This window comes from Amblyomma maculatum, chromosome 3, assembly GCF_055883805.1.
Source record: "Amblyomma maculatum isolate TAMU_Amacu chromosome 3, ASM5588380v1, whole genome shotgun sequence".
Lineage (NCBI taxonomy): Eukaryota > Metazoa > Arthropoda > Arachnida > Ixodida > Ixodidae > Amblyomma > Amblyomma maculatum.
In genome coordinates, this window is record NC_139346.1 from 171,572,932 (window position 1) to 171,600,475 (window position 27,544).

The 27,544-nt window shown below is 44.7% G+C and overlaps 1 protein-coding gene across 1 annotated transcript; it reads right to left on the bottom strand.

The window, feature by feature from the left end:
- Positions 1–399: 399 nt before the first annotated feature.
- LOC146196928 (carbonic anhydrase 7-like) lies at positions 400–26,019 on the bottom strand. Its single transcript, XM_084597096.1, has 7 exons — positions 25,881–26,019; positions 15,914–15,946; positions 11,508–11,687; positions 10,646–10,797; positions 9,440–9,532; positions 6,391–6,621; positions 400–924 (listed from the first exon to the last, which is right to left on the bottom strand). Exons 1-7 carry the CDS (start codon positions 26,017–26,019, stop codon positions 841–843), a joined length of 912 nt encoding a protein of 303 aa, XP_084453222.1. The 3' UTR covers positions 400–840.
- Positions 26,020–27,544: the final 1,525 nt, after the last annotated feature.

Sequence of the window (27,544 nt, forward strand, 5' to 3'; positions counted from 1 at the left end):
TTATTCTCCACGCAAGTGTCCTGGAATGTTCGGTCTCCATCTTACTATCCCACCTCATAGGGGAAGGTCTAGTTGACAGGGCGTGCAGTGTCATATGGTCTCCTAACGTAACACATCTCACCGACACATCAGTCTTGCTATGTCCCCTGCCAACCACCATCTGGCAGAGCTTACTCGGCCACAACGCCGGCAAAGCCAAATTTTTTTCCCAACGTGGCCTTTAATGCTATGATGACAAAAACCGTAAGAGTACCATTTGCGTGGTTGGCACGGGAGCAAAAATAATGAAGAAAAAACCGTGAATCGTACGTGACAAGCCGCTTCGACAAACTTCTTTCTGTATTCGACTGAATTTTGCAGCCAGGTAAACAAATCATTTATTGTGCATTCAAACCCCTCATAAGCCCGTTATTCATCATGTTAAAGCAGCTCAATGCCGTCGGGACAAGAAACAGGATGACGCACTCCGGGATGATAACCATCATTTAAGCACTACTCTGAAAGTCACCGCCATTCTTTAAACATACCTGTCACACAGCGGTAAAAGATGCAAACATTTGGCATAGAAAGCATGCTTTATTGCTTATCTTTTATTGTGGTTCATCCAAACTGATTGGCGCTTACTTGGCAGCCTTCTCTCGCGCCCAATGTTTTCAGTATAGGCCTGGCGTTGTAGCACTAGCACGCATTTTCACGCGAAGGCTTGTGAGAGGCGCTCCAGTGTACCTGACCGACTGGAATTCGGCACAGCGCAGGCTTCCTGTGTTTATTTTACAAATTATAGTATATTTAAGCTTGTTTCGGCGCAGTGGATCTCTGGTTTTATTCGCACGCGTACAACTAGAAGTTTCTGTACACGGGTCGGCCATTCCACGGCTGGACAGGCCGGAAGTTGTTCACAAAAAGGTCCCGGAACGCTTGCAGCTGAAAAAGACAAAAATAAAAGTTTGCCATTAGGTCACGTAACTTTAGGGAGCAACGTTTGTGAGCAGAATACGTGTGGCCCACTTAGCACCAATAGGTATCTACCCCACGTTCTTCAGTGGGTTCCAAGACAAAACCTTGTATTTCAGTTCTCAACACGCAACCTGAGGCCTACTGTTTAACACTTCTACGTGGAGAGCTCCTTATGCTTCTAATGCTTGCTAACTCTTAACCCTTCAATATTGCCTTAGTTACTTTATTCGCGAATATCTTTTACTGCGAGTGCCATTCGAGTACGGTTTCGACGTTTAGCAAGAAGCGTACAAAAATAAAATTCACAGTTGACGATTCACAATGCCACGAGGTAGGCTATGTTACCAAGTGCGATGGCTGAGACTGCGAATACAATCAATGCTGAGATTATAAAATGTCCTTAGTTAACTGTGCTTCTCAAACCTCCTTCTCCTTTTAATTTTAGGGTTAACAAATTTAATTAATGCAAGGTTTGTTATATCCTAGTCTTCCATTGATCCCGCCTCTGCCCTAGAAGAAGAAATGGAAGGTTTCTCTCTCTCAATTTTGCCACATGCGACTAGTGCCAGGTGGCTTTTACGTGTAGCGACCACGGTAGACGGCAGGTTTCTTCAGAACCACGGCGTTATTTTTCCGGCAGGTGACGCAGCCTTCATAACCAAGACGCCGTTGCAGCCGTGACAAGAGGCTGGTAGTCCTTCCGCATACCAATAGGGGTAGGCGGCCTAGGAACTCTCGGTGCCGCTTGTTTCTTATGTGGCAAAGGCTTCAGGACCACGGAGCACTTTTCTTAACGGTGAGCCTCTTATTACCAATCCAATAGAATGAATAGATCAATAGAGTATGCAAAATGTCAGATATCTCTTTAATTAAGAGTGGAATGGGACAGTGCTGAAATTAATGTTGCTACTACTACAAGTTCTTTGTGACTGCAGCACGACGAGCTCGTTGTCACTTTTTTAATTATTCTTCAGCCCTTAAAGCAGTCTGTGGATTCAATTTACCGCCACCGCCCTCGGTCATGTCACGTGACCAGCGCATACCTGCCAATTGCCAACGTACGTAAAAACTTGGCCATGCCACCTGGCCTTCTACGTTGAACAGTCAGTTCTCGGTTCTATATGATTGTTTCCCTAAACCACCTGCCAGCCCACCTGCCATCTTGTTCATGTCACGTAATGTCGTAACGTCCAAATGGGGAATTTAGTGACATGATTCGGATCCGAGAATTTCTGCTCATGTAGACTCTATAGTGCTACCGAGACATTAAATAAACAAGCAAATAAATATTTTCATAATGCCACAATCTTGAACCCCACTTGGCTAGGCGAACTAACGAGATGATGGAAATGATGATCGAAATGTGATTGACGTCGCTTAGAGCAAATTCTGCTTCGAGTAATATCTCCTCAAAAAGGGAGCACGCGGTGATGCATACCAATGTGAAAATAAGTTACTTATTCAGCGCTTCGCACTCACAACCGCTTTACGAAACTAAAGCTTTCGTAAATGTCAAGAATAATGGAAAAACAAATGCGCAAAACTACAGTTACACATTTCAAGCGCAGTGAGTTAGACTGAACGTTTAGAAAACTTTGGCAAAAGCCACTTTACAGGACTTTTCACTAAATAAGAAGCACTAAGAAGCATGATAGACACCTCAAAAACCAAAACGGCCACAAGAAGAACCCTCCACAACATAGCCCATAAATACCCGGGCACAGATGCAGAGTTGATCACCGCCATGCACAATAAGTACATAGGAGACCCTACTCCGGCTTGCCAAACTTCATATGCGGGTGAACCAAACCCCTCCCTTGACTCCCCTATAACACTGGCGGAGGTTTACTCAGCCGCCCGTACATTTACAAGAAACACTGCCCCTGGAGGAGACAAAGTCACCTACGCCATGATTAGGAACTTAAGCACCGAACATCTGCAAGACCTAACGAACTACATCAACGAAGAACTGTGGGAGAAGGGACAGGTCCCATCAGCTTGGAGACACGCGGATATCATCACCATACCAAAGGCTGGAAAGCCACCAGCTGTGGAGAGTCTCCGTCCTATCTCCCTCACTTCTTGCCTGGGAAAACTCTATGAAAAAGTAGTCCACCTAGGACTCCAAAATTACATCAACGAAAACAACATCTTTCCTTCCTGCATGCTGAGCTTCCGCAAGGGACTCTGCAAGCAAGATGCTTTCCTCTGGATTAGGGAAGAAGCCATCAACACCATACCCCGAAAAGGCGAAAATTTCAGGCACTAGATCTCAAAGGAGCATTCGACAACATTGGCCACCAAACCATATTGCACGAATTAAACAATATCAACTGCGGGGAGAAAATCTTCAAATACGTGAAGGCTTTCCTCTCAGATCGCACAGCTACCATAGGAATTGGAGAGATCCGATCACCAAAAGTACCCATGCCGAACAAAGGTACACCGCAGGGTTCTATAATCTCTCCAATGCTATTTAACATAGCAATGATAAATTTAGAAAAAAAACTGTTGACCCGCACTGATATTGGCTTCACTTTATACGCGGACGACATCACCATCTGGGCTACTCAGGGATCCTTGGCGCAAAAAGAAGAAGCTCTGCAAGCCGCTATAGACCTAGTCGAGGAATTTGCCGGGGAGAGTGGTCTTCAATGCTCCCCAGAAAAATCCGAACTTATCAGGCTACACAGAAGAAATTACAAGTCCCCAGGAGAAATTCAGCTCTCTCTAGGAGACCAGATAATTCAAGAGAAGGACAAGATCAGAGTTTTGGGGCTGTGGTTGCAAAGCAATTTGAGAGTGGATTATAAATCAAAACACTCAAAACCACAGTCAACCAAATTTCCAGAATGATTAGAAGTGTGACCTGGCACCGGAAAGGGATGAGGGAGGAGGACACCCTCCGCCTTGTACAAGCCCTAGTCGTTAGCAGGATTACCTACGGGCTCCCATATCACGAAATTAGATTCACTGATAAAAGGGCCATTGACACTATCATAAGAGGAGCCTATAAAACGGCCCTAAACCTCCCGCCAACAACATCAACGGAACGTCTTTGGGCACTTGGAGTGCACAACAACTTTGAGGAGCTCAAGGAGGCGGTTCTAGAGAGTCAGAAACAACGCCTAACAGCAGCGCAGGTGGGTAGGGAAATCCTGTCAAAACTAGGGCTATGCCAGGCACTAAGAACTTCTGAGATCAAATCACAAATTCCGACATCCACAAGAAACAACATCTATGTGAACCAGATACCCAAGCATATGCACCATGAGTTACAGAAGGGTCGAAGGAAAGCCAGAGTCAAATCATTGGAAAAACAATTGTCTAAAGACGCGGAAGTTGTCTACGTGGACATAGGGGCTTACGGCGAACCTGGCAAGTTCACAATAGCTGCAGTTGACCACAAGAAGAGGCCAATTATTCAGGCTTCGATCTATGCCAAGGATCCTGCGGAAGCGGAATCACTGGCAATAGCCGTCACCATAAAAACACAAGACAACCAAAAGAAGTCACCACACGTAGTGACGGACTCCGAACCAGCCTGCAGGGACTACCTGGCCGGAAAACCTCACAAAAGAGCGTGTGCAATATTACGTTTTATCTCCCAGACGCACACAATTACATGGACACCTGGACACGAAGGCCTGGAAGGAAATGAGGTAGCGAATGATCTAGCCCGAGCTCTCACAAACCGGGCGGATCCCCATCCCTACCTCACCCCTCTCCTAGGACCCTACGGCGACAGGCTGGAACACCTACGGTTAGAAAGAAGAATTTTCTCACCACCACACGAACAATTTCCTTCCTCGGACGCTATAGACTGGAGAAAAATACAAACAAACACATTCTCTAATCTTCAAGTTTTAAATAAGATAAGCCCAACAAAATACACGAGTTACTGTCCTTGGTGCGGTGCAAGCCCCACACTCTATCACATCTCTTGGGAATGCCAGGACAAACCTGACCCAACGTTAATAGTGCCATGCCGACACACGAGCAGTGGGAGGCGGCCCTGACCAGCGACAACCTGGACCAGCAAGCCTGGATTATCCAGCTAGTCCGCAAGTCAGCTGCTGCCAGCGGAGCCCTGGACTAGGGGCACCGACCACCCAGCTCCTGCGAATTTTACTGATTATTATGCTCATTAAAAGTTTTCTCTCTCTCTCTCTCACTAAATGAATCGTCATTGTCATCGCTACTACAATGATCATCATCACAATCACTACTATAATCATTACGATTATCGCTAACTGCAGCGTCATTATCATTATCACTACCTTCATCATTGTCATCGCTACTATCATCATTATCAACATCACTGCCTGCATAGCCATCGTCGTTGTCATCGCTACTATCAACCTGACGCTTGACAAGGAGAATTACGACCTGCTTCTGATGAGTCCGTTGTGGAATAATGGTTCGCGGGTTCAACTGGTAATCTGAGGGATAGTAGTTTGATTCGCTAAGTTGACAAACGTTTTTTTTTTCTTTGCCAGTTCGTGCGAAAATTTCTTGTAGGAACACTTCCGTCTACATCAAAATGAGCCGCGAAATGTTTCCACCTTGAACAATAACTCGCTAAACGCAACAAAGGCTTAGTTAAGCAAGTGGTGTGATCCCATGGCTGGGCTGTGGAGGCGATGGCTGCTTCATGGTGACGCTCCCTACGCTCTCGCTGGAATGCGTCCCCATTAATACGTACGATGTTCTTCCGCGAACGGACGAAGATCAAGATATTCACTAAAAAGTCGCCGGCCAATGACGAGCGGAATTAGTACGCGAAGATAATGTCTATACGGTTAATTTTTCGCGAGATCTTTCGCAGCACGTGCACCTGTATGGCAGTGTGAGGTTCTTCTCTTTGGGGCGAAAGAAGCACCGTCAGAAGCTGAGCGTAGTGCACTCGGACCTGTCCTACATAATGCTGGCGCAGCTTTGCGTGATGGTACGCGACCAGTCATATGCTCATGCTGTCACAGTCACACGATGTATTGCGCGAACAGTGACACAACTCACGCACCATGTGAAAGCGACAAACAACTTTGCTGTAAAAAAAATTTAAACTTTTTTTCTGAAAGTGTCTGCTGGCATTTTGTTTTTAACTTTTTACAACTAAATTGTCTGTTTGCCTTTAGTTTTAATTTCATCGAACTGCTCTACAGTCAAGCCGGGAAGGAGTCACAGACCTTACATGCACATTGGGATTGGTAACATTGCGATCAACAATGCAGGGTTTCTGGTCTCTTGAGAAGGCAGTAATAGTAAAGCTTTGAGAAAAGTTCTTCCTCGTGTTTTCGAGAAAATCATGTTTACCAGCCGGTCGCAATGTACTGATTATTTTTTCATCTGCGGAATGAAAGGAACACCAAGTGACCCGGGACACCCGGCGTTCAGAAGATTCAACCATTTACGGAGGGTCGCTGCACTGACCTGCCCCTCGCTGATTTTGTTCGGTTGTGCGAACACTGTCCAGATGACCGCTTCCGAGCACGGCGGTGTCGTCAGGGAACCGTCGTAGCCATAGAAATAATATGCGTCCTGGGGAAGCAGTCCTCTCAAAGGCGTCACACTTGTCAGCTGTACTCGCGTGCTCTGCTGTTGGTGCAACTGTCGAAGAGCTGCCACGACGTTGCTCAGCGCAGGGTTGTCACTGGAGGCAACCTGCGTGTATTCGCGGTATTTTATTACCTTCCTGCCTTTCGGGAAATGTCTACGTAACGCTATGAGATACTTTATTGTGCACCTCAGCGCAGTACCAAGGCCCGTATTCCGAGCTGGCATCGTTTCCGGAAGTGGCGTTTTCGAGTCACGTGATTGGTGGAAACACCGGAACCGGATGCCAGTTTGGCTGGCATCATTTCCTGTTCCGGTGTTCCAACCAATCAGACGAGTGCGCAAACTGCGAAAACGACACTTTTGCAAACGACGCAAACAATGAACACGGGCCCAGGAGAGACGACCCTATAAAACGATGACTTTCACATGACGTCACCCAGCTCTATGGAGCGGCATGATTGAATGCGGAAACTGCCGTGAGTCGGCGCCGCAGGTGACAAGTAAGGCCGAGGAGGATTTTCATCTGCCATCTATTGGTCCAGTTGCAGTAGAAAGGCCCGACTAAGGCTGACTCAGCAAGAATGAAATTAAGAATGACTCAGCAGAAATGAAGCGCCAAATCGCAAGTTAAAAGGCATACCAGTCAAAGATAAACGAAGACAAAACTTGATAACGTATCTGAGTATGGCTAAGTATTCAGCTCAGTCATGATAATCAGGCGACATTTTTTTGTGAGCAGCAAATAACATGCTGAGCATAAAAGTGGAATTGAATGCTTAAAGAAGCGGAATTTTCTCTGTCCTAATATAAATTGAAAATTATGACGAACGTTTTTAAACGCACAGTACACTCCAGAATTTCACTTAGTCTATTGTACTTTATTATACCTAAAATAGTGAATAAAATAAAAATAAAAATATATCGGCTTCTCAACATTCCTTTTTGACTGCCCTAAATTTTTCTATGACCTTGATGGAAAAAGGGGGTTGCCCATTTTGCACAATAAGAAACAGAATTCATTGCCATGTTAGCCCAAAACTTGCTCCCATGCCAAATTTAGCCCCGAAAAGCGTTTTTTGTATGCGTTTTAGGAGCTTTTGTTACTAAAAGGAGAATCAGATTGACTTCAGTGTAGCAATGTCTGTACTTGGCACGTGATTTTTTTTTGTGTGTGTGTGTTGGTAGTTGTTTGACAACACTGAAACAGGGAACCCAGGAAGCTTCTTCGACTAGTCTCTCACAGGCATGAAGAGTTCTTCGTGGCGATGTCCTGTTCAATTCTAATTTCCAAAACCGAGATTCACACGTGCCCATGGAACTATATTCTTTGCAAAATTATGTAAAAAAAAACTTTTTTCTCTTTACATCCTGAATGGTGAGGATGACCAATTTCATTATAAAAAATCAGGTCCATTGATTCCACAACGTTTTTGTCTCTATGTGAAGTGGACTGTTGACAATGATATTTATATGAAGCGTGTTTGGGGCAAAGATTACAAGCGCCGGCACTTCTAAAGAAGACCTTTGATTCGTTTAAAATATCGCTATTTTCATACCCCGCATACCCACGAAAGATGCTATTTTGCCAGTATCATCATTTAGCACCGATTGTTTTCACAGATTTGTAGATATTGAGCTATGCTCGGTTTGTTCAGCAGAGCACAGTACGTGTTGCCTCTTTAGACCGCGATGCAAGGGCAAAATCTCCGTAAAAGTCGATACCTAACGATAAAAAAATTTCTTGACTTGCAAGAAAATTGCCGTTTACAACTTACATTGTTGATTTGCCCAGTCACAGTGAAGATCGGAAAACAAAACCGATCCTGAATCTAAACTGCTTCAAAGCTTGCAAAGCGTTCGACTGCGTTGAAAAGCACTCAGCGCTGCTGGTGTCTCATCCTGGATTTGTCTTTGCGACCTTATACGCAGTCTTGGTTACTTCACGTTCAGCAAATTGCTTATATAAATTTGAAAATACGAATATGAATAGTACCCAGAACTGCGGCTCAACGTACACAAACAAGGGAATAGAAACACAGCACAGGCGCAGACTACCAACTTCTTCTTCTTCTTTTCCCTCGTTATAGTGGCACATACCCACAGTGGGGGATTGACCAGAATTCGCTGTAGGTGACATAATATAATTGATAATGTCGATTTGACTGTATGGTAGATAACCTGTAATATGGAATTGAACACGCACTTTCTCTTCGACACTCCGCCACAACTTCCTCTTCTATTCCCAAGCACATCTCACTCACACTCTTCTTCTTTGCCAAGCAGATGCTTATCTAACAATAATTGTTAGCAGCACAATCATTCCAGTCCGCACTGGAATCAGTCATTTGCAACCTGCGCAACTCCTGGTTGAAGCAGTATTGCATCAAAACGTATTCGGAAAGAGCTGCTTGTGAAACAATTGAAAATATCGCATTCTTTTATATATTTCGTTTACGTTGACTTCGACAGGGAAGAGCTGGAGACGACATTTTGCGACAAATTTATTGTGAATGCTTTGACTGGACTCCTAAACATGGACAATAAATGTGTCTCGAAGAAGTGCCTGCTCTCGTCAGTTATAAATACATACACACACATGTGATGTTGTCTAAACATAAAATAACCCAGCAATTTCTTGTAGTGGTTAAAAACGACGCATTTCGGGGCAGCACGATTGCTTTGGGCGATGGTCTGATTTCATATCGCGCGAGCATACCACTTTCAATCACTCACGTGGGACCAATTGACGCCTCCTCAATAAATATAGACAATCGCTTAAAACGTCTCTGACGTGCGCTGTGTTACCAAAATATCGCTTATTGTGTAATATGAACACAGGTGAACCTCTCGAGTTTATCAGGAAACGAGGATATATTGAGGCCAATCCCATATCTCCCCATACTGTCGCACCTAAAGGCTTTACCTGGAAGAGAACCGCTATGACGGCGAATCCATCCTCATACTTGGCGGCTTCTTGCTGCGTGGCGTACTTTGTGTTTCGGTGAACCAAGTGTGCCTGGAATGATTGACGACAAAAACTCGAATACATCCTGGTAAGTACGAGATTTCACTGGAAGCAACAGCATTGCCCATTCGAGCTATATTGCTCAACGTCAATTAAACACTGACGATTTCGGTTGTTCTGGTTTCAAAATAGTGATTGCGGCGTTCTTAGTTATTGTGAAGTGGCATGCTCTACATGGGTGTTGGCGGCCGGGGTATTTCAAACCGAACCAGAAATCCAGTTTGAGGTGTCACCGGCCACGGATATTGGTATATAATGTTTTAGGCTCCCGAACTATGGGGCCGGCACAAAAAGAAGGAAGGGAACAGGGAGGGGATAGAGAGTTGTACAAATGGGTATGGGAGTACCAGATGTTTCAAAGAAGGCCACCATTAATTCATTAAAATAAGCTGCGTAATATAAGAAGATAGCATTTTCAAAGCCCCATCAGCGTTAGGTCAAGTTAATTTTTCTTTATGTAGCTAAGTATGGAATATCAGCTATAGAAACAGTGCTCAATGTTTACATTCGCACTAAATGGTTAATGGGATTTTGGCAGCCCCGGAAATGCAAACTTCAACTCATCGGGCAACACGTGGGCCAGCCCAAATCGGGCTGGCCTCCATAAAGCTAGCGTCGGTATATAGAGGAATTAACCGACATGAGCATTAAAACATTGATCACTGGGATGGCAACGTCTGTTCAAAAGAAGGACCCACTAGTGATTTTGGTATGCTCCCCACATTCGGCTATCTGAGCCGAACGTGGGCAGCCCGATTTGGACTGCCCACACGGGTACGAATTGGAACCGATCGTGGCAGTATTGGGCAGTCTACGCGGGGCCCCTCTGGGCAAGAGTTACAAATCCCGCATGGCGCCCGTATGGGGCTGCCTTCATGGGCCCAGCCAGGCAATTCATAGACCACTTTTTGTTACTTGGGAGATGCAGAACTTTGTATGCGACAGCGTTAAGCCCTGAGTGCAACTTCCAAGATTTGATCAGAGAGTGCATCGTATGAGTTACAGGTTTACGAAGCGCTTCTTGTCATCAACAGCAGCACTTGCATGTTCAGGTTGCATAATGTTTCCCAGAATCAAGAGTGCCTAAAGTCGGCTGTAACGTACCTCCAAGGGAAACGATCGGCCGTCGATCAAGTGTTCAGAACCGATGGCGGAATTGCTTCCCCAGTGGAAATGGAACTGGACGAATTGGTAGACGTCTGGGAAGTATGGCCCGCTGAACAGCACATTTCGAGTGTTCTCCGGGGTGAACCTCACTGTCCCGAGAGGGCAGTGACAAGGTTGCAATAAGACACCACGCACGTCCACACACTACTTGAAAGTCCGATTTCGTCCCAAACAGTACAAAGCATAGTCCAAGTTCTTGCATTTTGTTAATTGAATGCTTTCCGGCTTTCAGTTACAGAAGGATGGTCAAGCGTATCAGCATATTCAAAAAGTAGGGCTAGCAAAAATCCAAGTCAAATAATTTGATAAAGAAAAGTTTAAAATTTCCACTGCTTCCATGTTTGAGTCCACCTTCGTAGAAATTTTTCGCCTGTTTGCTCGGAAATTCTCTGCGCAATAAGCAAACATCTTTCCGTTTCTACGATGTCGTCTACTAGTTTCTGAGTGATCTCAAAGATGGCTGTGCAGACCTGCGCAACAGGCACGCCTGCCATTGGCTGCCTCCCCTGGACGGGGCAAGCTCTCCTCCCGAATCGTGTTCGGGCTATCAGGGGTACCTTCTTTACTCTCACGTACGTACGTGCTTCGAACGGTGCGAGTGGTGAATTACAGGGGCGCGCTGTAACAACCTTCCAAAGGACATTAAAGCTGGTAACACAAACTTATCTCTCCCATCTCGTTTGAACTTTTGATCATTTGATTTGCTGATGGGCGCCGTTTCTGTGCTCTTTACAGAAGAACATGATGTTCCTCCATAAACGTCGCTAGAATTACGTGCGATTGACCTCTTTTTACGCACCCGTGTGTCCATCGTTGACGACGGAGACGTTCAGCAACGGATCCAGGTAGCCGCGGTAACTGAGCGGGCCTATATTCGGGTTGTACAAGGTGTACCTGTTGTCGATGTTGATGGGCGACTGGTATTTCCCGCCGCACTGGTTCTCCTCGTCCAGCTGCAGGTAAGGCCACTGCGCGACTCCTGAGAAGCGGCCCGCGCACGCGGCACACATTCACTTTTCAAAGCCATTTCAATCTAGAATGCAAAAAGCCGACTGAAACTGAATGGGCATCGGTAGGTAAGAATGGAATGGTAGTTGCCCATCTCGAGGCATTGCACAATTCTCGCAAGCTCGTGATGCGTTCGTTCAATGAAGCAAACGTTTGAGACAGCTTCTCGCGGCTGTGTCCTCTCGCCATTAGCACTGAACGATCCGTCCCCTTCAAAATAAACGCAATGAGTTTTTCGAGCTCTGAGTTTTATATGTGGACAAAAATATTTTAAGACCAAGCATTAAGGGGAGGCAGGGAGAAGGAGCAAGGGAGGAATGTAGTTGACAACATGTAGCTTGATTTTGGATGTCTGGGAAAGAGGAAGCTGGGCTGGTTTATGATTTAGGGGGTTTAACGTCCCAAAGTGACTCAGGCGATGAGAGACGCCGTAGTGGAAACCTCCGGAAATTTAGACCACCTAGCTAGGGTGCTTTAACGTGCACTGACATCGCACAGCACACGAGTGCCTTTCTTTTCGCCTCTATTGAAAAGCGCGTCGGGAATTTGTTTTCCAATCTTGGGCACTGATGTCGAGAGCACTTGCAGCTGTGCCACCGAGGTGGGGCGTGAAGAAGAAACTATGCCATTTGTGCAGAGGTGGTTGGATGCCAGGCCAGCTTTGCATACCAGTTAACGCACTTCCCAGGCACCGTGTGAAGGAAAAAGCCAAATAAAAAACTATGGGGGACACTTGAGTTGCGCCTGTGAGCGTATGGTGCGATAGCTTATGCTTCCAGCCTACATTGAAAGCCCCGCTTTAACCAAGCCATATCAAGGTACCTGCGTGGCCTATCTGGGGCGTCTGACTCAGAAAGCAAAGGTACTGGCAGGTTGATAAATGTCACCCTCCCCTATGAAAGAAAAGTGCCGAGTTTGAAACTCCTTTCACTATCAAACGTAACGTCAGGCAACCCTGCATCCAAAAAGTGTGCGGTCATGTCAGCCAAAGACTCTCGTATTGTCCCATGTATGTACGACCTTTTCTACGATGATTCACGGCTCTCTGTGTTATTTAATAGACGCCATTTTTGAACTTTGCTGCCATCTTTTAATTCAGTGGGGCCGAGAGAGATGACATGTCGATTTTTAATGACCGTCGAACTGCCTGCTGCGGTCACCACCACCGATAGTTTTTCCCATTTCCGGGCGCAAGTTAGTGCACTTAGTTTTCTTCAGATCCTTTCTGTTGACTTCCTGCCTGTCTGACTGCCGTTACCCCCACGTGGCAAAATTCAGCTACAATACACAAAGGAAAAAATTGCTTATGCTTAAAAGCAAAGGATATTGCGCTGTTGCACGAAATGCGATTGTCTCGCATGTGTAGCTACAGATACGACTAAGGCAGATACGCTACCCAACGTGTACAACTGTCTTCAGGATACACACCAGCTGTGCCGCGATACGCTGCTATATCGGGCATGGTAACCAGCAGTTTCGCATACGAGAAAGCATGGCATTGCCGGCGTTCTAAAAGTGAAAATTTAAGTTTTGTAACTACAGCCAGCAGTTTCATAAACGAAAATGGCTACACGTATGACGAAACTATATTCATTCTGACCTGGAATCAAAACTTTAAAGCTTGATCAAAATTTTCGCTGAACGCAAAGTTGCTCTTTACTGAAGTTCGTTCAAATGAAACTTCTGAAAGATTGAAAAACACTCAGCGCCCGCAATAATTTTTGAAAGTTCGTTCATTTGCCATTTTGCTGCAATTCCTGCTGGCTGAATGCTAGCTTTAATGAAACATGATGAACTACAAGTTTTGCTTGTTACGGTTCGTCTGGTTCATCTTTTGAAAATATTCTATTCGATCTTTGAAATGTGTTGCAGGAAGTGCTCGCTACTTCAGGTAAGTATTAATGTCTCTTCCCTGCAACGCAAGATAGAAACGTGAACAGCCCGAAAAGGGAAGTCACTCTTGACTCATGAAAACGCAAGTGCTTTAAATTTCATCTGATAAACAAAATGAAGTGAGTTGGATTTTCATTGGCCGACGGCAGAAGATGGTTCTTGAAGCTAGACCACAGAGCTTATTCTTGGAGTAGCCCCCACACAGGCAAGGCTTGATTTTCTTTAGAACTTAACAATGTGACCTATGTTGTGATATGCGCGAGAGACTAGGCGTTCGTTGTGAGTATTGCTCATAACTAAATTTAACATGAGCGAGACGACCAGGCCAGGCAGAGCAATCTGAAAATAATTCCAAATTGTGGTCGCAGTTCATAGTTCAGTTAGACGCAAAAACAGACAATTATAGCGAAACAAACTCTGTAGTGTTTGTTCGTAATGGAATTAAACAACTGAAATAGAAGAGACGTGACAGAAGGGAAAAAACAAAACAGATCTGTCGACGTTGTTATTAACGACCATCGATGTGGTATGACCTAGGTGGAGACAGATTGATCATTGATCGTTATTCTCAACGAAATAAAACGGCCAAATTTACGAGGACGAGAGCCCAGAGAACTTGTCTTTTTGTGGCTGCTCGTAAGTGAACTAACAAAAAATGTAAGTGGAGGCAGACAGACGGGGCAGGATTCGCGAACGTCGTTAATAGCTTTAATTATTCGATTCCCGGTAAATTGCGAAGCGATTTCTATCGCTTCGTAGCTCTGTGCTGTCTTATCAGGAATTGGTACGACAGGTGAAACTTAACTGTAGGGTTTGTCTCAAAACTACTTCATGCCTGTCTTATTCATTTATCTATATTCCTATCTTTTTTTTCATGGGGTTCTTGTTTTGCTGTTTTCGAGGAGCGAACGTTACAGGTAGATCATGAGGAAGAAGAGGGAGAGTAATGACGAGCTTCTAAGGATAAAAGAAAAGTACGAATAAATAATGCAAAGGTTTCTTAAAATTAAAAAAAAAAAAACAGTCTTCCTAGGTAGTTGGGAATAAACAGAAAATATAATCAAAGTAGGAACCAGGTGATGAACAATCAGGAATGGTACAGAACAAGATGACAGTATACGGTATTCGCAGTGCTGTGTGAAACATGAGGTTTGAAGAAAGTGAGTGCTAGGCTTATCGTAGGACAGAGTTAAATTTTATGCAGCCTTATTCAAAATTTTGCTGAACAACTTATCTTGAAATACGAAATCGCGGGATCTTGAAAACTGTTCTACGTGTCCGTCGATGTGGCCGATAAGCAAACCGTATGGAATAAAGACTTGGCGTAAAGCGAGGGATTCACCCTAGCTAGTAGTTAGTCAAGTTTGCAAACAGATTAACTGGTTTTAACTCCATTTAAACCACCTAAGACGTGCGAAACCACTATTTGGCATGGTTTTTATTTGGTGGCTTAGTATTGAAAGACTGGCACACAGTTTGGCAAAGTGGTAAACGTTTTTAGTTGGTTTGGTTTTGAGGAAACGGAAAGGAAAGAACTGAATCTAATTACCACCTGTTATGGTGGGCAGGTAGAAAATGACATGAATGTAATTAATTACCCCAGTCACAGTGTTCAGATGACAGAGTGGAGAAAATGAAATCCTCCTCTTATAGTTGTACAAATGATGGAGATGGGTACTGTGAGAAGGAAGAGAGAGAGAGAGAAAGAAAGAAAGAGAGAGAGGATAGGGACTGGCATTGGGAACTATGATCTGAACGCAGGAACGCGCAACAGGAAGGTGGGCGGCGCTAGAAGATACCGTTGGGTAGATACCGTGAAAGAGGGGAGAATATGGCGTGTTCTCAAATACTGAGCAAGCCTAAAGCAATTCCACGGTGGAATGCAAGGCTATACATCTAAACCAAAAGTATAATAGGTTTCGCTGATTCACGCGCCGAGCCGGTAGGTATGAAGTGTTACTAATATTTTTAGTGTGCTGAGAAGTACTCATAGGGTCACTCAAGCCGAGCATCGGGCTTTCGCTCTCATTGGCTAAGTTTTGTGACGTAATTGGCATGTGTACGTGTATGTTTACCCTATGGCTGACCAATGACTGAGCATGAGTTGATCTTTGAGATTGGCTTGACCTTTGATTGAACTTTTTACCTCACCTTAGACCTTTCGTCAAACCAGCTGTGCGCGTGTAAAGTGTCCAAGTTTTTGGCGCTTCACAATAGGGAAGATTAGATAAAACACTGTACATAATTTTCCGAAGAGAACAAAGGAAACAAGAGGTAGAAAAGAGCATAATAGTGTTCGCTCACCGTCTCCGTAAGTCCACTTGTCTTCCCCACAGCCTGCGAGTGAAAAAGGACAAAGAAGCGTAAAACGTTTTGAAGAAGGTTTGACACGCAAAACAGTTGACTGTTTCTGTCGACGCGCAATGAACGTGCATTGGTTCCATTTCTGTAAAGAGGCACTTGCCGAAGAGCACTGCGTTTTTGTGATAATTCCGAGGAGGTGAGTACCACATTCGGGAATTAGTAGCTGATTATTTCCAAAAGCTACTTCTATAGACGTCAGTTACGACTGATACGAGAAGAAAACTCCTGGCGGCAAAATTTGTCAAGTGCAGTTGGGCAAGTCTCACGCACATTGTCGAAAAAAGACACCAATGATGTCTACTCAAAGAGAAAGGTGCGGCAAAAATGATCACAATAGAATCATCTGGGGTGATGAAGCAACAAGCATGGTACGGCCGACACTAAAGTAGATAAATCAGGGAAGGTTTAGGAGAAGCCATAAGTTATAGTATATCGGTGAAATATGCAGGCAGCAAACTACGAGTTATATAAGGCAATATGGTACTGAAAACAAGTCTGAAAATGGCAGCAGGACCATTTTCGACCGAAAGTGGCATATAAAGCTGTATGAAACGACAAGGTAAGAAACTAAACGGTAGAAACGTAACAAAATTTTGACAGACATCTCTCAAAATTTTATTTAAAGCGGAAAGAAGATAATAATGGCCTTCAAAAAAAAAAAAAAACAACGCAATATACAGATAAAGGGAAGGTGTTCCCTATACTGCTGTTGATGAAGCTTTCATCTTGGAATGGAGAAAACTAAGGTCAAGCTTCAGCTCGACGGGGTACAAAGAACAGTGAATATACTCAGCGTGTGTCCGGTGTACTCCTAAATGGACCAGGAGTCGTATTTTATAACGATTTTCTTTCACTTTGATTATTTCGTGATTCTGTCATTGGTGGCTGCGACTTTTGATGTCACGGCTAACAGAGCCTGACAGCTCGCATGCGAAGCTGACCGATGACAATGAAGTGAATAACTCACGAAGAGATTTGTGACAAAAGAAACGACACATAGAACACACATGCTACTTACCGTGTTGGCTCACTGATTTCAATCTCAGCCGTTGATACCCCAGCGCATAGCTTGAAAAAATCCATTTCGAGTAGAGCGAAACGAATAATCGCCAGTGTACTGAAAAGGTTTATGTGCGCAGATACTGGAACAACTGCGCGCGAACCTTCTCAGTCTTATTGTGCACATTGCGTGGTTGCAAATCTGCAGCCTTTTTTTGGTAGTCCGGTACAGCCGCGTGATAGCAGTCTTCATTTTCCAGCACGGTTGGTTCGCTATCAAGCTTAGAAATTAAAATTAAAAATAAAAGCTACGAGCGTCACGGCGTGTCGTTTGATGTACTCCTGCAGACACGTTTTGTCACCCGTAACATAATTTGTTTGCGAGTTTAGCACGAAGTGCTCTTAAAAAAAAAAAGAATAAAAAAGTCATGATCATTTTGTTTCTGGAGGAGTCACTTCATAAATCTTTCTCTTTCGACAATGCACTTATCAATTATTTTGTACGAAATATAAATATGGATTAAAAGACAGCGGTTAGCCTTTGCTGTTTCTTTTTGAATAAAAAAAAAACATTTGTAATTATCTTCCTGGATGATTTCGTTTGCAATTAAAGCTTTGAAAAAAAAAAAATAAAAAAAAAAGACCTTTGCCGAGCAGCGATCGGAAGCGACGCGTGAAAGGGTCAAGGAAACCCAGGTGGTCAAAATTAATCAGCAGCCCTCCATCACGGCGTCCCTCTTAGCCGACGTACAACAAGGAGAGTTAAATCCCATACACCACAAACCGGTACTTACATGCTCCTAGTAAGACAATGAGGTAGCAAATCCAAGGGGCGAAGTACTTCGCATTGAAAGAGTAGAAATTCATAATGTTGGCAGTGCCGTCATATGTGGTAGAGTGCTCCAGCATCGGACTAGACAAGCTTCCGAACGGTGTCCGCGCATCAACGAATATATAACGTGCGAACGCCCACTCCCCTTTGATGCGCCCGTCGCGAATATAGCTGTCTGAAGCTGGAGCGAACACAAAGAACAAAACCGAAACCTAATTAACCTGCACGCATCCCCAGGTGGACAGTAAACGGCAGCTGCGCGCCCCTTGACTCACCGGTCTTGTTTCCGGCCCACCGAGAGCGGTGCCGTACAAGGGCCCATTAATAATACAAAAAGCCGTCAGATTTCCCTTCGCTGCTTGCTTAATGTGCGAGTGTATGCTCGAAGCCGGAGCCTATCAGGCTGTTGTTTTTTTTTTTTTTAGCCCTCACATCCGTGTGTCACTTATCGTAGTCATCATTGCAGCTGCGGGCGGCTTGCTAGCATCGCGTCCTACCTCGCCGCAATGTAGACTGAACCTTAAGTGATAGGAGATTATTCGTGTATGAGTGTGTACTCTATGTAGGAGCCTGTCAGGCTAAGTTTTTTTCTTTCGCTCCACGTTTCACTTGTTCTCGTCATCACTGCAGCTGCAGGAAGCTTGCGATAAAGCCTGCGCGCCCTGTCTAGCAGCATGTATTCTGAATCTTAAATGATTAATGCTTATCCATGTACGAATCTGTATTCAACACAGGAACCTCTTAGGACGCACGTCCATATCATCCTCATCATTGCATTTGTGGGTAGGTTGCCAGCAAGTCTACATTCTTTGGCTCCGAATTGTAGTCTTAACCTTAAGTTGCAAGAGCAATGCGACAGTATTTGCTGAGACCGCCAACTCGACTCATGTAGAACTTCTACTCTCAAGGCCTCAAGAAGGTCACGAGGGGTGAAAGAAAGGCATGACGTCATATCGTTATACTAAGCTGAGGAGATACCATAGAGCGCTTTACTCAGGCTTTGCTAGGATGCCTCGATGACCAGCACTGCTAAGGCATTGAAGGACACTGTGTACTGTGCCTGTTCGGTGTACTCAGTAACATCACGGTGTACTAAGCGTCAATGTTTACAGTGCATTCATTGCCTTTTGGGCACAAAACAAGCAATTCTTTGTGCCAACAGAGACGGCTACGTTTGGTACCAAGGTCTTTTGACGAAGCTTCGTCTCAGTGAGTCCCTGTGATACGATTTAGGGTACACGGCAAAAATCAAGCTATAGTGTCTGTTCAAGTGAGGGAAACAACAAGTTAACCATAAATAATGCAAATAATACGGAGACAAGGAAATCCGCACAGCAGGTTCACATCTGTGAGCCTGTACCTTAAAGCATGACGTCAAATGTTCTTTCCAGTGGCGGTTCGGTTGCTGTAAAAACGCTACATCTGTAAGGCAGCGCATTAAATTTAGGAGTATATATTGCCCAGCATTAACTAGGCCGATTTAATAGTCGTGAATTCTGATAATTATTACGAAAAAGGTTTATTGAAGAGGAATTTTTGGGAAGGTTGGTCGCATTCCTAACAATGGTTTGGTTTGGTTTGTGGGGTTTTACGTCCCAAAGCGACTCAGGCTATGAAAGACGCCGTAGTGGAGGACTCCGGAAATTTCGACTACCTGGGGTTCTTTAACGTCCGCTGACATCGCACAGTAAATAATAAAGTACAGGGATGCACTTGAATACGAACAAAAATGCGAAATCATATCGGATTCTGTCACGCCGCCTGGTAGATTCTCCAGACATTACAATCGCGGACCTCGTCCGCACTTGCTCAGATTTCATATGTGTATAGCATATTTACCTAGATTAAGTGAAGGAGCGGCGCAGATGAAACTTCATGAAGACGGCGGTGTTCTCTGCACAGGGTGATAATGTGCTACAGTTGGCACTCGATGAATACAACGATGCTTACTTCACGAGAGAGTGTGATGCACTTTTATTCGGCGCGTGATCGGCTGCGGCGATAGTGTAGTGTTTTCATGCCTGAGCAAGATCACGGTAAGCTAAATCTCTCTAGTGGCGGATCGCGGATCACGGTAAGCTAAATCTCTCTATTGACGCTTCGTGTGGACGCGCTCTCTCCATAATTCCTGTCCATGCCAATCAGGAGACTAGACATGCTGCAGCATTGCCAACTGGTTAATCATTTGGGATCTGCACATGAGTTTTGTCCTTCAAATAAAGTCTTCTAGTTCCGTGCTGTCTCTTATTTAAGGTATGTTAAATACTGTAATGCGCCAAGTATACACCCAGCAACTGTCCCGAGACATCAGTGGTGCGCGTAGCTTGAAGTGGAGCCGATCCTGGCGGAAGCGACGTTCGGGCGTGCCGCTGGAAAAGTGGGAGCAACGAATTCAACGAGCAAGGCATCAATAGCTTAAAGGCGTCTAAGCGGCAGAGCCTAAAGACCCCAGGAGAAAAGAGGCACGCTGCTTGTCTCCTAAACAATGGCACTACCAATTTGAGTGGACGTCGGCCCGCAGGGGGGGATCGAAGCGTTACTGCAGGGAAGGATGGAAAAGTCGGCAAGAGGAACACTGCCTTGGCTTGCCACTGGCCTGCCGGGGAACGGAGAGAGAATGAGGAAAACTGTGAGCTGCAGAGCCAGAAAAACAGGAAACTAGAGAAGAGGGAAAGACAAAGAGAGATAAATAAGATAACGCAACAAAAATAAAGCTGCAAAAATAGACAAAAGAAGGGAAGGAAGGAAAACAAAAAAGAGAGGAAGAAATAAGAAAAAACAGAAATACCAGGTGTCTGCGATGTTGAAAGTGAAAATTTTCTGTGCCCCCAGTGCAAGCCATCCTGCAAGCCATTTTGCAAGCCATCCTGCAAACCATCCTGCAAGTCATCCTGCAAGTCGAACGAAATTTGACATTGCTTGAGGAGTTTTTGTTCGCTAGGCTTAAAAAAAGCAAACAGGATTATCTAAGCCACAGTATACCTTTTGCTCATCGCCGAATGTTCCGGACAGGGAGCAATGAGCCAATGCATTTTTATTGATACTTATCTTCAAATTTATAGAAACGATATTTTGAATGCCATAAGCTCAAACATTTAATTTAATTACTCGTAGGATGCTAATTCTATCGTCTCGAAGTGCCAATCGCATTTCAATCACTTCTGACTCATGACAAAGTCTTGTCTGAAATATTGTCTGCACCAAAATGCGTTTGGCACTGCGGTGCGGACACTACATAACCTGCACTGTGAAGAGCCTAAAAACGCGAACACACAGCCAAATAAATATTGAAAGTAGAAAGTTAATAAGTGCAGAAAATTAGAAAGCGACCAAATAGAACCACAAAGAAGCTTTGTGGCCTGAATAGACAAAATTTTTGTGTAAAGAATGCAACATCCTGGAAATCATTGCACTGTCGGTAGATCGCTGAAAAAAAAAAAAAAAGAAAGAAAAGAGAACACGCGGAAATTTCACATCAGCCGGAAGTCTTTTCAAACAACACCGGCACCGCAGTCAGAAAGTTGTTTTTCTCGCAGTAGCATGGTAAGACTACTGCTGTGGTACCTTTTGCGCAGCCGTGCAATTTTTTTTTTTTTTTTTTTTTTGAGATCCGTACTTTTTCATTAACGCGAAATGGGCCACCTGGTCTTCATTTTTGTTTGTTTTTGTTTTACAAGCAAGAGGGCTTATTGGCCTGAAAATGGAAGCTGCGATGCGGCGGCTCGGCAGTGAACCGATCATTGCTTATCCACTGAAGCGATAAAAAACAAAAAACAAAAAGAAAGCCTCTACATTAAAAGCAACTCTGAAAAAGAACTAGTAACCTTCGGTGACTTCGGTGTAGTCTCCGCAAGCGGGAATATTAATGTCACTTTAACCACGCTGTATCTGGGCGAGTTGGTAGACGGTAGCTATGTATTCATTTCATTACGCTAGTATCAGAAGGCAAGTTGTCGGAAAAGATAAAGGATGGCAAGAGGAAAAGAAATGATCAGCAGTCGGAGTCGAGGCTAGGAAACGTGCAGAAGTCCTACGGGTCTCACGTTTATTGCTGTACGGAATCAGGCCACCCGCTCGCACAGTTAAATCGGTCAGCGGCAGGCCGCACACAACGCATACACTTCCGCATGATTCGCATTGACCGTCTGTTCCTTCATTTAACTGGAGGGCGCCCAGAAGGTACCGTGATCTGTTTGACGTTCTTGGGCGGACGGTTCAATCCCCACACACGCGCATGCACACCCTCAGGCACATGCACACACGCATTTACACAGACATGCACCCACACAGGCACACCCACGCACGCACGCGCACACACACACACAGACGTGCATGCATGCATGCACATACCATACACACACCTACGCACGCAAGAACACACGCATACGCTCACCATACACACACCCATGCACGCAAGCACGCCAAAGCACGCACACACGCAAATGCAGAAAACACACACAAGCGCATACAGACCACGACTTCGCAGAATGAGAGCACAGCGTGTCGCTGTTTACAGGATATGACTACCTGCTTACCTAGAAGTTGGTACAGGAAATCAACCGGTTGATTTAAAAATACGACGCCTGTTCACCATAAAAAAACAAAAACAAATGCATTCACCCATTCGTCATATCCTCCGTGGCAACTGCTTTTAGCAACAAAGCACGATTCAACTGCGGATACCCTTTTTATTGGCGGAACTCAAGTACGCAAGCGGGCCAATCGATTCTGGCTGGCGTTAAAGCGAGCTACTATATGTGCAGGAATGAATATGAATGCAGGATGAGCGCCCAGATATTTAAAAAGAGCAAGGAATTTAATAACTCTATTACCCCCACTTAAGCTTTAATTTATTATTTTATTTATTCCATACTGAAGCTCACATTACAGATCCAAGCAGAGCAAATACGTGAGTACGAAAGAGCAGCAAGTAAAGCGAAAGACGAAAGCATTTGTGATTTCCACAGCTACAAAATGTAAATGGGCTTCTCTACTATCAGTAATACAGACGAGCTGCGCAGTGTTGTCAGAAATAGAATAGTTGAAGAAAACGACTAAAGACAGATTGCCAGCTCATAAGGCGTTGTTTATTATTTAAAATATTATTACGTTTTACCGTCTCACACGGGAGAGGAAATAAAAATACAGAGAAAAAACTCGACAAAGCAGGTGAAAAGATATTCCGTCGCGTAAGGGGTATCCTGCCAATTGTGCCAATTGTGCATTGCAAAATTTGTGTAAATGAAAGCAAATACTGCAATTTATAACGTTTTACGCAGATACAGAGCAGCGAAACTCACTCTTCGCGCTAATCGTTTAGCGCGTTTAACAACATAAATAAACAACAACATAAAGTTTAACAACATAAATGAGGAAGAGAGTTATATACTAACGTTTAATTGAAGGGAGGGGAAGAGGGGGGGGGGGGGGGGGGGGCGGGGCGGGATTTTAACTTTAAGCGCTGCGCCAGCCTTCGAAGTGCTGGCGCAGCGCAATGAAGAATAAATTAAGGCTACGTGCGAGTTTAGTCTCTTCTTGTTTTCTTCTTTTGTTCCTGCGCATTCTGCCGTCAGCAAAACGACTCCAGAGTCACTGCAGCTACGCGCGTAATTGCGAATTAGTGAGCGGAGATTTTTTAAAATAAAATTTCCTTCGTGTGTCAAAAGCATATAGTAATTTACGTCAGCAAAATGGCACACTGTAACATCACCGTAGGTAATGCAGACGCCGACGATGTTTGACAACGTAGAAAAATGCAGTCCTTTCAACATAGTCTTCTTTCTGCAAAACACTATGACTACTACCAGCTCGCACCACAATGTGTTGCCATGGGCATGCGTAGGAGGATCACCTCCCTGCCTGCACATGAGGCGGCGGTACCCGCTTCCTGACCTACGTGTTAGGAGGTGGGTAGATCACCTTATCCGTTGGACATTAAAGTTTATTCTATCTATCTATCTATCCCAGAGAGAATGAAAATACAAAGTGCATGTCACCTACTGCGCAATGGAATGTTCTTGCTGCTCTTTATGCCTTTCAGCGTGACCCAGGCACAGCATGGCTTAGTCTATCAACGTTACAATGTGAAAGCCTTTTTACATTCATGGTGAAAATCTAGCGTTCACGAGAAGTGTTCGCGAGATGTGTTCACGAGGCGTATTGCCATTTCCGGAAAACTGCAGCAAAACAATTTAATACAACAAAAAGTAAGTCAATAAAGCCATACATGTTTGGTACGCCTACAATGCAGTACATAAACTAAAATGCATATGCAATAAAAGGGTTTGCTGGATTAGAACTGATCACAATAATCCGCTGATCATGCCAGTTTGTGCGTGCGTGAGTGTGTTTATCCGTCTATGGACAACAATGTCACAACTGTTTTCTTTATTTCTTCAATTACTGAGGCAGATGGGACACCCCCAACTTCCAACATGTTCCTAATGCCGCGTTCGTTTCGAGAATTGCTCCTACTGCATTGCCTAACTGCGCGCACACAGAGTGATCACTTTCGTTTTGAGACACAATTTTTCTCTACAGCAACGCATGCTTGGCACTTTCCAGGTCGTATCTGAGTATGTGTTGTGCTTTCAACATTACTTGTGCGCTTAAAAAACAGCGAGTAGGTAATCATCGTCTTAACGCTTGCGACAGCTACAAAACATAGATTGTCTTCCGAGGACGTATAGAGACTGCGAATAGCACTCACCGAGACCAACGCTGCGCCTGACGGCCTAGGTTTGAGCTGTACGATACAGTGATTTTTCATAGCTTGCTGGCCCTGCTCACAGTGTTGAACGGCTGCGCTGCCCAAACTAAGTGAAATTCTCTCAAGAACGCTTATTTTATTGATTCTTGATCAACAGATTGATTGAAAGTTCCTTACTTTGAAAGGGGTAGAAGGCACAGCGTCATTGCGAGGTGACATTGCACTTGGCTTAATTATCAACAATGCGAGGCCTTCGTTAAGGCCCCCCGAGTTGGACAATCGGCGATGTTTTGAGCTGAGGCAGGACACGAACTGAAAAACAAGTTATCTCGGTCCCGTATTCGCAATAACTAATCAGGTAACGATATTTTCTTCTCGCCCATGTAGCGGAGCCCTTCATTCATCCTTAAAGGTTAAAAGGTTGCGATAAGTTAAGACAATGGTTCCTTTACCTTACATTTGTAACTAACAGGATTCTGTTATTTCTTCGTCACACTGCTTAGAGCAAACCAAGTATCGCGGTTGCATTTGACAAAAGCAATGTACACCCAACTTATATAGCCGTAGAAACAATTATTTATTTATTATATTTATTTACAGATAATCAATCCCCTCCGGGATTATTGCAGGAAGGGCGCATATAAAATTTGTCAAGTACATGTAGTACATATCTGCCAGCTAGTAAAATTGAGAGTGAGGGAAAAAAAGTGAGAGCCGAAGTGTTCGGCCTGTGATAACATGCTGCAGCTCCTGCTGAATAATGAAGCGGCTTTCTTGTTGTAGGGGCGAAATTAAAGCGAGGGGTTATACACGTTTAGAGGCTATAATATTCGCCTATCCTGTCACGCGCCTTCACTCCGCCTTGCTTTAATAAGCCAAACAGTCACTTTAGGTATGCTCGCGGCAATGCTCTTAGTAACTTCATTAATTTTTTTTTTTTTTTTGCTTTGAGCGGTAAGCTCAACAGCATTGGAGGGAACACATGAAGGAAGGGAACGAGGGCACAAATGGAGAAAAGTGCGGGGGAAGAAAGACATGATGTATGGCTCCCGAAGGTGGGCAAAGACCGCCCATGCTAGGAGCCGCCATGTATCAAAACGCACACTATACGTCTGAACACGACCAATGCCTTTGCACAGGAAGGGTACGCTCTCACGCAATACATATAGTACAAATAAAAATTAGCTGGGGCTTAGTTTTAGTTCAGCCCGGTAGGTTGCGAAAGCATTAATAGCATGGCTACGCTATATATAGTTCAGCTCGTAGTGTAGCCAATTGTGGTGTACCATGTTGACCGTACGTTTAACATAGGACACACATCTCTAGCTAGCTGCATCTTGCTGCGTCTAGCTGCATCTTGAGCGCACCATCGAGCGAGACGCTTTTTCCGTTCTTCATCTGTCTCTGTAGCCCGCTGTCGTTTCCTGGCTTCACCGAGACGGCGTGACGTTTCTTTATGTTTAGCAGGATGCATGGCGAGTGCCTCAGCTGAGCAAGCGCGACCATTTATATACTCTTTGTTTTCCTCCTCCTCCTCTCAAGTGCGAGAGAAGAGGTGACAGCGCCTCCACTCGGTAGCAGCGCAGCTCCAGCTGCAGCGCGCCGTGCCTACCGACCACCGCCACCCGACGACTCGACTTTGTAGCCCATCTCTCGCAGCTCATGGCTACTCGAAGGGCTAAAAATGGGAGTAGTATTGCTTTCGCAATAGAATAACGCATGCCACTCCTGTGACGACCTCGAAGCCTGCAGTGGATGGGGTCATCTCTCGCAGCTGACGGTAACACGTTCTCTATAACGCCGTGCCCTGAAAAAAAAAAAATGTAACATGAAATCCACACATGAGCAGCGCTCTGCTGCAGCCATATAGTAGCCTTATGGCGGTGTGAAGATTCAATGAGAAAGCGAACGCAATGAGCAGTTCCCTAAACATCGTGCTCAATGCGCAAAGAAACGCAGCATTCCCATCAAGTGCAGCATCGAAGTAGCTGCTACTAGAGATATCGGTGAATTGAAGGTTTGATTTTATTTATGGAGTTTAACTTGACAAAGTGACTGAGGCTATGAGGGACGCAGTAGTAGAGGGAGCGGAAATTTCGACCACCTCGGGGTTCTTTAACCTGAACTGACATTGCACAATACACGGGCGCCTTGCTTTTCGTCTCCATCAAAAAAGCGTCGGCAGTGGTCGAGATATGATACCGCGTCCTTGGGTTAAGCAGTAGAGCCCCATTAACCACGGTACACACGCGGCGGATCTGAGTTGAAGGGCTTTGAAAAAATGAGATGAGTTCAACGCTACTGAACCGAATATGGAGCGACAGCATTCTTCTTCTTCTGCCTTGATATATGGCACATACCCACGAAGGGGGATTGGCCAGGGTTCAGTGTGGACTGCCAAATGTCCTACACAAACTGAATTAGTGCATTAAAGTAATTGCCAACTAAACAAAAACATAAGATTTAAGATCACAAAATTGATTGAAAGGAAAAATACGAAGCAAAAATGTGGAAGTTTGTAAATTTGGAATACAATTAGCAAGGGAATCTGTCCGTAGCTGTGATGTAGTTATGTAAGTACTGACAAATTTGAGGCAACGCAAATCCTTTCGCACTCTCACCGAAGAAGAGTAGAAGCGGGACCGACAACGTAAATCCCAAGCGTGCAATTGGAGTTTCTAAATGCACCATCCTCTGATGTGAAAGCCTTCGGCAAGCGAGAAGGAAGTGATCAATATTTTCAATCTCACCGTAAGCCTCACAAAGGTTTGTGGGGCTGATTCCGCATCTACATAAATAAAGATTTAGGCGATGAATCCTGCATCTCATGAGAGTCATCGTTACCTCACACTGCCGTGATTTACATGAACGAACTTTCCATGAGTATATGAGATGCGAAAGCATTAGCTGCGGGTGACTGAGCGTTTTTCTTCTTCTTCTTCTCCTTCGCCTTTTTTTTTTTTTTCGCCTTCTTCGCGACTGTTCAAGGTCATTCGTGACTGCGGCCACGGAATACGCGACGGGCCGAAAC